The following is a 10,770-nucleotide window of genomic DNA, read 5'->3' on the forward strand; positions in this document are numbered from 1 at the left end:
TGTATGAATGTGATACAATTTTAGCCAACAATAATTACCATGGGAGAGAAATTTTTCATTTTGAGCAGACATTCGGCAGCCAGGTCAGGAAAGTTTTGTTCCAGACACAGATGAGACATCTCCATCAGCAAATTACACCTGGCAACAAGGAAACAAAACCTTCATTGGAATTAATTAATAAATGAATAAAGCCTAATGAATGCCTAAAGATTTTTTAACAGAGTCAGATAAAAGTGTACCTATAATATATTAGCTTTCAATTCTTTTAACCAGCCTTGAGGAAAATATTTGGACATTTTTTTTTTAAAAGTAGCATAAATTTATAGTGAATATGCCACATATTTTATTATTTTAATGTTATGTGTAGCTTCTAAAATATGAGGGGATCATACATGAGTAACATATGTATAAAAAGTAAAGCTTCTAGCTTTTTTACGATGTTGTTTTAAATATTTCATGTAGCATTCATTTGATCAAATAAATATAACAATAATTTCACAGTTAATTAAAATGCAAACATAAAAGAACAATTTCAAGGCAAACATTTTCAAAGAGAAGTAGAATTTTAAAAAGGTGGGGAATAGCTAACCACTCAGACTCCACAACTGGAAGAAAGCTGAAAAAAGAAAATTCATTGTTACCCTCCACACTGGGGCATTATATTTTTACTTGAAAAAAGATGTTTATAAAGTTAATCTTATTTTTTTAAATTATTATTCTATCAGTGATCTAAACTTTATTGAGAATGTTTAATATACAAAATTTTAATTTAGATATTGAACTTTAATCAACAAATTCAAAGGAAAACATTTTGAGCTAACCTTCCTTTTTTCTGTAAGCTGATAAAGAAAAATATTAGTAAGTATTAAAACTCACACACACTGAATAATTAAATGATTGTACATATATATGTAGCATAAGAACAGAAAAAAAATGTACTTGGTACAGCTTTATGAAAATCAGGTTTTCATAAAAAGGATTGAAGAAATCTTTATAAAATAAGTATTAATAATGGAATATACTCTTTTAAGTAGGGTCACTCATTTTGATTTCATGTTTTTAATTAAAAATCATGGATTTTAAGTTCAATAGTGGAAAGTTTTAAAATGAGTCTGTTTTAAATCACTACATAATTATAAAGCTTTTGTTTTAGACAAAGTAATTTTTCCATTAGTCATCTAAATACTATCTAAAATAAAGTAAGACCTATCAAATAAAAATTGTCCACACTTTCAGCAGCTTTGGATACATGAATAAAACAAATATACAAGATTATTTTATATTATTATTACTAACACTAGTATTATTATTGAATTTTTAATCAATTTTAAAATTTGTTGAACTCATGTAATTTACAGTAAAAAAAGTTTTTAGCTTATTAATTCATTCATTAAATTCTAAAATCCACATATTAATGCTGAAATTTATTGGAAAAACTTTACTTCAAGCAGATCTATAGTATTTCTGAATTTTCCATCAATTTTTTTTTAAATTTTAAAGTTGCTGAATCACAAAAAAAAAGCAATATTGATATTAATCAAATCAAGATGGATATAGAAGCTCAAAGCAAAGAATATGAGATACAGATAATATTCAGAGGTTTAAAATACACTAGACATGTATTTCATATAAATTGTTAAGTGTTTTGACAATCAAACAAACAAGCTAGTGCTTTAAAATGCTTTTAAAATAATGTGTGTACACATTATTTTGCAAGTTTTGATATATGAGCTTAAGATGTTTTTATTCAAACCTTTCTTTTCCCGATAAAAGACTGAAATGTAAATATAACAGGCTATAATATTACTTCTTATATTTTTACAAGCAGCCCGATAGGTTACCTAAATTTTAGCTGCCAAGATTTAAAATCTTTTAAATAATTTGTCTAACTTTATATATAAAGTACAGTTTACACATAAAGTTTTTGGGTTTAGTTTTCTTCTGTTAGAAATTTTGTTGACAAAATCCTTACAAGAATGTGTAACATTTATTTTGTTTTATTTTATTTTACCCACTTGTATTCAAATTGAACTTTTTAAATTACTGTGATAAAACAATTAACTGACTTTATACTTTTTCAAAAGTAATTAATATAAAACGTTTCTGAAATGCAACTAACTTATCTGAAATTGATGGTGAAGATTTTCTAAATCCTTTGCGACTCTTTGTAGCTGAGGGACTCTTGCTAGAACTAAGTAAAGCATTGTTTTAAAGTAAGATAATCGTGAAATAAACTGAAAATGTTGGTAATTCTCTGTGTAATAACTATTTAAAGAGAAAGTGAAAAGTCATACACAAGTAAACATATTTAAACAAGAATATTCTTAAATAAAATGATTATAAAGCCTGAGAATCATATGTTTATCAGATGAGAAAGATATTCAGAATATGGAAGTGACATAGTGCAAGATAAAGAAGGAAGGAATCTATGAATCAAGTTCAATAGAGAAGGTGAGTCAGCGTTCTATGGTTTAAAGAGTGACTGAAAGAAACAAATACATGTATACATTATGAATTTATGTGATTTTCAAATATTGAAATGAATTTATTTTTTAATTTTAATGTAAACCACAATTTTATAAAATAATTTTTGTTGCAGTTATGAGAGGCATATGACAAAAAGGGTGAATAACAACAGAAGTACATTATTTTTTGTAAAAGCATACATCTGAACAGTACTACCTAAATAATCTGTTTTAATGAATGTATCTACAAAAATAAAAATTAGTACTGTTTTGAAATAAAAAGATAGGAGCATAATGTAGACCTCTAACTATTAAGGTGCTTATGTGTTATCACAGGCTTGATATAATGATTAGAATTCAGCTCAAGAGTTAAAGTAATAACAAGACTAGAAGGAATGATGGCAAAGATTATTATTAAAAAAGTTTTAATCTTTATTTTTTATTTACCTAGACAAAAATTCAAATGAGCTAGAATTAAGCACTACAGAAAAACTACATTATACTATCATACTAAGATAGAAGAAGATGAAAACTAAAACTGCACTGGCAACTTACATTTCTCTTTTATCAAAGTCCACTTCATCCTTACTGCTAAAACTTGGTGAGCTCGTTCGAAACTTCCTCTGTCCATCTTCAATTAAATTTGTTACACTTGGCTTAAATGGCACGCCAATTAGGGTCAAAATATTTTGTATTTCTGTAGCAAAATCTAACCCTTCATTAGTCTCGATGGTACTGAAGTAAAAAAGTAATCAAAATAATTCAATATTTATGATAATAATTTTTAAATATATTTTATATTTCTTTTTTTTTTACATTGAACAAATTAAAGTTTTATTAAAGGTTTAGTAAAGGATAAATTAGTATCCTTTAAGGATGCAAACTTAAATGTTTTAAATTAAATTAATTTATGATAAGGTAAAGGAAATTTATGCTTATTGTTTGACAGCTGATGGTTTTTTTATACTTAATTTAATATAAATTCCCACCCTGATTACATTTATGTAAACATTTTAATTAAGGATGCATTTTACTTTGTACAAATAATGATTACACATAAATTAGAAATATTTGCAATCGGTGGAAATAAACATAGATCTAATTGCATTTTTAATAAAAACACAAAATGCTATTTACTTAACAGAATTTAAAATATTTCAGAAATGAAACTTTAAAAAAAAAATTTGAATTATGGAACTAACAGATGAATTAGAATTGTCTTAAAACATTTGATACATAATGAATAATTTACATGTCCTGAACCACAGGATTAGGGGTATTCTCAGTAACAGGCAAATTATGCTCTGATACTGGCAAAGATGAAAAATCTTCAATAAATATCTGGTCATCTGGTGGATTTAGAAAGCTAAAAGGAAAGACATGTGTAAGGTGACATACCCAGATGTATTTCTCATTGCAATTAAAAAACACAATGCTAAAAAAATAATTGAAATCGTTTTGATAATTTTAAAAAGATCTAATTAAAATCACTGTTGCATATTTTTTATATGTATTACCCAAACAAAATTAAAAATTTCAATTTCTTAAATGTAATTTTTTAATGTGATGTAACAATTAGCTTAACTAGAATACATGTGATACAAACTATTTTACAGCATTACAAACTTACTTCTTCAACTTACAAATCCTGAAAAACACAGAGAGTTGCGGGGACAACTTTAAATCTTTCTGGATTTTTGCAGAATCAGCAAGCTGATATCGAACCTTGAAGAGCAATCAATTTAATATATTCATGTCAATTATTTTAACATAACCGTTGAAATTAAATTTAATATATACTCGAAATGGCAAATTTATTTATATGTTGTAATCACATTACCACAGTGAATCTACACAACAACCTAAAAACAGTAGGGGACACAAAAACTATACACATTTCTTATTTCCTGACACTATAACACAAAACCAAATATTTATAACATAACCTTATTTACCAGTACAATGTAAGAACACTTTAGTTTTTAAAATAACATGATAAGCAATAAAACTAAACTCACTGTGTGAAACAGGAGAGGTATACAAGGGTAACAAATGCATTACACTAACATATTCATTCTCATTCTTCCCAGCTTCACACCATTTTGTAAAAAAATATTTCATAAAAGAAAAAAATGTTTGCCATTTTTTCCAAACTTAAACAGAAAAAAAAATTTCATAAAAAATGAATAACAAGCTTTTATGTACTAAATACACTAAAAAGGAGAAAATAAATTATACACTACTATTTAAATAATTATAAAGAAAAGCGTGGTTCACTTTAGTATCTATTAGATACTTTTACTAATATTTAGGAAGAGACCCATGCTTTTCTTTATAGTTATTTAAATAGTAGTGTATAATTTATTTTCTCCTTTTTAGTGCATTTAGTATATAAGATGCTTGTTATTAAAACGTTTTTTATGAAATTTTTCTTTAGTACTTTACATGTTTTTATTTACAATGCAGTCACATGGAGTAGTTGGATAGGACTGCCTACCAATTTGGTCAAATTTTTAATTAATTCATAAAAAATTAATCAGGCAACCAATTAAGTCTAATTGAATGTCATGATGCATTGTCTTCATGTCTTGACCCACGTACCAATTAATCTGTCAGTTAAAAGTGCCTGCAATTTCGCTCTGCCGTTTTGGTCTAGACTGACGAGGAAGTGAGTTAAATAAAAGCTTGTAAAAATAAATGTGTTGGTTAATTTTACCATAAGACCAAATACTGTCTTGTACAAGTCTGGCACATGTGCCTTGATAAACGTGGAGGCAGCAGCTGCTATTTGAGACGCATCACTTTGTCTATGTGCGTCCAGGTGACATTCAATCAATGCACTGTGTAACAATCAGATGTACATTCTCAGTGTTTCAAATTTTGGAATGTAAAACTATTTACTGTGTTAAATAATAACTTAACCAATTTATGCTTAATGAATTCATATAAAAATTTTAATGTTTTAACGAGTATAGCTATCTTATACTTAATGTTATTCCTAACACTATCAACAATACAAGCAGGAGAAACAAAATCAAATATAAAACATCAAGTTCTCTCACATCATAAGCTGTGCTCTCCATTCATAGTCTTTGTCATCTATGTCATCCAATGCTTTTACCACTTGGTGTAGACTTCGGACAAGGTACTGTCGATAACCAAACTTTAAAAATGGCCTACAGAACTGCCAATAGACTACTGAGGCATTGTAGACTAAAAAGTGGTATCTGCAAAGGAATAAAAAGCAAACTGTCTTAACAAATATGAAATCCAAATGAATTCTAGGGAATATACCTACAAAATGAACATTTGAACAATTATTTCTGAGCACCTTCAAAATAAAAATAGCAAAAACAAAAATGCATTTTTAAAAAGAAGCATTTTTTGTTTTTTAATAAAATCAGTCTAAAAGCTGAATTTCTCACCTTGGGTTATTTTTAGCAAACTGGATAGCTTTAATTATATATACAACAGCCTTGTCAAGTTGCTCCTACAAAATATGTTTTCAAAATGTTTTATTAGTTATAGCCTTCAAGGCAGAATTAAATAACTGCAAAGTTTTTTAAATCAGCATACTAATTAAACTTTTTTTAAATAGTTTTTCCTAAAGCTTATTGCTTCAAAAAATCAAAACCTACAGAGTTATTGGCATCAGATGGGGCTAACAACTGTGCCTGACAAAGATAACCTCTACAGAGAAACTGATTTTCAGCTGGTTCTTTCATATGAAACATCTGCAAGCACTGCTTTGCTATATCAATGAATCCATACTGCAAATATAAATTTAATTAAGAATGCTTAAATACAAAAACATCGTTGTAATCTTCTACTTCTTAGTCATCTCACTTAATATTATTTACATCGGAGACAGTCAAACATGGTGGACAAACTAGGTGGTGGTCTCCAGATCTACAGGCACCCTATAAAATTTTTTAATCTGAAATGGGTGTATTGGAGCCACAGTTTAGACTGTGCTTGTTCATACCTGCTACAGTCCTGTAAGATGTGTTTGGTGTTCTCTGGGGCCTTACCACAATTTATTCTAGTAATTTCTAGTTAATATAACATTATAAAAGAGGATTTTTACTTGTATCAATTTAAGTATTCAACTACAATCAAACCTTGATTTTTAAGTTACTAATACAGTCATGTCAACATATTGTAATCATGTACGTTATTTCTAGAAGCTGTTTTATTTTGACTTGATATTTAAAAACACTAGCCTGCAATGCCGTCTCTGCACATATGACATACAGGTCTTGTCCAAAGGAATCAGGGGAGTCAACAGCTGGTCGAGTTTCTGCCACATTTCGAAGTAATTTATACGCATGTTGAAGGGCTGGATTTTCCTCTCCAACTGAAATGTTTTAATGAATTAATTTATTAATTTAAAAAACTGACAAGGGATATGGCAGTTTTAGCTCCATCGTAGAGCGGTATATATTTAACCAAATTAATCCTTTATAGAGCAGAGAACTACAGTATCAAATAAAAGGAAAATACAAGCCTGAAATCATCAAGGTAAAAACTATGGCTTACAGTAACTATTATTTATGAAACTCAACAAACATCTGATAATATCCAACATTATAACATGAGATTACCCTAAATTAAAAAATTAAGTAAATTTATCAAAATCAATATAAAATAAATTAATTAATTAAATTGAACTATTTATTAAGTTGACCCTTCCCATCTGGCATCCTTTACGGCACTTTATGTTGAGTCAATATTCACAGTAGTAGTCTTTTAACCTTTTTTTCTATTTTTTGATATTTAGTGTTTAACCTGATACTACTTAATAGCTATTAGCTACATTATATTACATATTTATTTGACACTCCAGTTGTACAGATGAGAATGAGAAGGACCATATTATAAATTTTAGACTAGTAATGTGAAAGAAAAGTGACTCATTACATTTTAGTAATTATTTCACATTTTTAGGAGGATTTATGTCTTAAAAGTTACAAAAATGTTTAATGTACCTGTTTTTATACAGTTTGAATAAAAAGTAATAAAGAAAGATTAGCAATGTTTTCATCAGATGCAACCGAGCTCTTTTTTTTTACGAGCCATCTTGTTTAAGTTTATTTTTTGTTAACTTATTGTTCCTGATTCAGGAGAAACCATTCTTATTTACAGATGGGTGCTGTTTATATAGCAAATCTTGCTCTTAATCACTACTGTTTAAAGTTTTAAGTTAATTTCTGGCTTATACTAATTAAATATATCTAGACTGACATAGCTTTTAATTTATTCAATTATCTTTTATATTTTACGAGCCGACACACAGCGTATCAAACGCCGCTATTTAGTTGTTTTATTTTCTACTTTTCAGTAATTCATAATTTGTGAATTCGACAGTACCAATGCTGCCACTGAAAATATTTGCTTTAAAACACTAACCCCCCCCCTTCCCCTAACCCCGACCCTACACCCCTCCCCCACCCCCACCCCCCTACCAACCCCCACCCCCCCACCCCCCCCCCCACCCCCCACCCCCCCCCGTGAAAGCAGCCTCCTCTTAGTTATTTCTTAGTTACCTCCTGTAAGTTTAAAATCGAACTAAATTATCTGCCCCTAATAGAAACCCGGCTCTACGACTCTATGATTTGTAAACATTTAGCTTTGTAAACATTTAGCGTGACCACAGCTCACCAGACAATGTGGGGGTGGGGTGGGGGTGGTAGTGATAGTGATAGAGAGAAAAAGAGGGGACTGCAAGGAGGCGCTTGCAGCTTGTTTTCTAACGGCTCCCAGAAGAGAATTATATATATAGATAGATCCCAGAAGAGAATTATATATATAGATACCAGGGGTCTCCAAACTACGACCAGCGGGCCGGATGCTGCCCGCGAGGTCATTTCATCTGGCCCGCAAAGATCTTTTTGTCCACTGAATAAATGTTGTTAGAGATGACTGAGGAACTTTGCACAGAAAATTCAAAACAATTTGAAAATGTAGCTTTGGGTCAAATACCATTGCCCGCCGTGTTGCAGACATTGGCGAAAACATCGTGACTCAAATAGCGAAATATGCTATCAAGCTTCGCCATTTTTCAATTGCAATGGATGAGTCGCTGGACAGTTGTTCCACCTCAACTTCTTGTGTTCATTAAAGTGGGTATAGAAATTGGCCTCTGCTGCAGACATAACTAGTCATTTAAATTTTCTGAACCTAAAACGGCAAGATAGGGAAATCTAGTTTCTTAACCATACACCCACCTAAAGGGCTTCAGATTCAAACTTGTCATGTATTTGGAACAAGTACAGGCCAACAACTTGACGCACTTTCAGCAGTGCAAGTTCTTTATGGCTGAAGCAACCAATGAATTTCCCATGTCATTTACATATGATCATCAAAGACTTCCAGCTGCAGTTTCAGTAGGTTCTCTGACTTGGATTCAAAGGCAGAAGAAGTGAGACTATTTCAAAACCCATTTGAAGCAAATGTGGCCAGTAGCAAAGATGAACTCCAGCTGGAGGTCATTGAATTGCAAGAAAATGACTTCCTTAGAGACACGTTCAAAGTAGGGCAGATTAATTTTCATAAGTTTTTGCACAAGGAAAACTTTCCAATATTAAAAGTTCTGCATCAAAGTACCTTTCAAATTTTGAAACAACATACCTGTGTGAACAAACATTTTCAAGAATGAAATACGTGAAGAACAATTTGAGAGCAAACTTGGACCTCGAGTGTGTTATCGACCCCCGAAAGCGTTTCTTCCAGACTTTTTTCTCCGTGGGGGAGGGGCGGTAGACGTTCTTCGGGAGGGAAGCGCCCCCTCCCTGAAGAGATGCCTTAAAGAAACTCTGGCCCCCGAACTGATATTTCATAGTTAATGTGGCCATCGGACTGAAAAGTTTGGAGACCCCTGTTTTATACCAATATATCTACATATACTTGTATTAAAACCATATCAATGAGTCACCTTTCTTTCACGTTACTAGCCTCGGCCGATTTTACGGACCTAAAACTTTAGATTACCAAATTTTAATAATTGATACCAGTGAGTTGACGAAAATCCTTCCGTAATGTTGTTGACATGGAATAAAAATGTGCTTTTTTTAGATTTAGGACCGTAAAAATAATAAAAGATACAATTTTATTAAAAACTTAAGCCTAAAATTAATTCAGAAATTTAATATTTTTAGAATCGATGCTATACAAGTTGCAGATCCAGAGAACTTGAAAATAGTTTGTTGAGTTTAAGGCTACATTTCTATTTATTTTCATTAAGCCTAAGTTATAACCCAATGTTTCACTTTCGTAAGACAAACATTGATTGGCTGTACAGGAACTCCCTGATCGATTTCTGACAAGCCCCACTTTATAGTTTTTTTTGTTTACAAAAACTTTGCAGATCAAGTTTTTAAATAACAATGCAAATTTAAACCCCATGACCTAGTTTTTCTTTTTTTAGCTTACAATGTGTACAATAAAATTTATGGCGACCTATCGAAAATGCCATTGTTTATGTTGCCATTACTCGTGAAAACCAAATTGTTTTTGCTTTTTTTTTTTTTTATTTTATTTAGTTACCGAAAATATTAAAAACATCAAATACATCAAATGTTTAGTTAAGTCCGAAAAAAACCAGACAGGCAGGATTTTATGACCATATTAATTGTAACTACGCCGTGCATGATTTTTAAATTAATTTATGGACCTCTCAAATAGACAAATACTTTTGAGACTTTCTCGCTGGCTTTAATTGAAATTGGGCATTGAGCTTATTTGTTATTTTTAATATCCCTTAGGTTTAAATATTAGGCCTATATCCTATAATTAAAAATCTTTTAAAACAGTTACCCCCATATTTGCTGGCGCCGATAAGAAGCTTTCGGATAGTTATATCCATTTCAATAAGGATATAGAACTATCAATGTGTTGTTATTGTTTATTGCAGCTATAACGCAGTTGTACTGTCGGCGGCCATATTGTTTACATGCGAAACCTAGCCATAGTAGGTTTACTATTTTTATTTTTAACAAAACTGTTTTGCTTTCAATTTCTTTATTTTCTTTCTTTTACAATAAAACAAAAATATTGTTTTAGATTTTTAGAAATTATTATGGAGAACAAAGTCTCAAAGTATGTATTGAAAATAGGGATATAATCTAATTTTTTAAGTTGTTACTAGGGAGATTTCTGTATGGCTAAAGTTCAGAACTGAATAATAGTATAAAACGAAATATTTACTCTAAGCATAAAAACTTATGTAAATCTTTATCGAGATATTGTATTCAACATTTTTACATTATTTTATATTTATTTTGTTTTTGTTTTAGATTTGTACATT

At 30.2% G+C, this 10,770-nt stretch overlaps 1 protein-coding gene across 12 annotated transcripts in view; it reads right to left on the reverse strand.

The window, feature by feature from the left end:
- LOC131938470 (cilia- and flagella-associated protein 46) overlaps positions 1–10,579 on the reverse strand; it is a 56,047-nt gene extending 45,468 nt beyond the window's left edge. For 9 of the 12 annotated variants that reach the window (XM_059296522.1, XM_059296518.1, XM_059296512.1 and 6 more), the window contains exons 1-13: positions 10,281–10,579; positions 6,689–6,822; positions 6,104–6,235; positions 5,891–5,955; positions 5,528–5,692; positions 5,182–5,305; positions 4,096–4,190; positions 3,718–3,831; positions 3,021–3,200; positions 2,120–2,191; positions 822–839; positions 590–616; positions 39–138 (exon numbers count right to left, since the gene is read on the reverse strand). In XM_059296522.1, coding sequence (XP_059152505.1) covers positions 39–138; positions 590–616; positions 822–839; positions 2,120–2,191; positions 3,021–3,200; positions 3,718–3,831; positions 4,096–4,190; positions 5,182–5,305; positions 5,528–5,692; positions 5,891–5,955; positions 6,104–6,235; positions 6,689–6,822; positions 10,281–10,329 — 1,275 coding nt within the window. In that variant the 5' untranslated portion in view covers positions 10,330–10,579. Of the gene's footprint in view, positions 1–38; positions 139–589; positions 617–821; positions 840–1,753; positions 1,775–2,119; positions 2,192–3,020; positions 3,201–3,717; positions 3,832–4,095; positions 4,191–5,181; positions 5,306–5,527; positions 5,693–5,890; positions 5,956–6,103; positions 6,236–6,688; positions 6,823–10,280 lie in introns of all 12 variants that reach the window. The other 3 variants (XM_059296523.1, XM_059296516.1, XM_059296524.1) reach the window with 3 other exon arrangements.
- Between the last annotated feature and the right edge of the window lie 191 nt (positions 10,580–10,770).

Source organism: Physella acuta, unplaced genomic scaffold (assembly GCF_028476545.2).
Source record: "Physella acuta isolate Inbredline_101_S28 unplaced genomic scaffold, ASM2847654v3 ptg000245l, whole genome shotgun sequence".
NCBI classification, from domain to species: Eukaryota; Metazoa; Mollusca; class Gastropoda; family Physidae; genus Physella; species Physella acuta.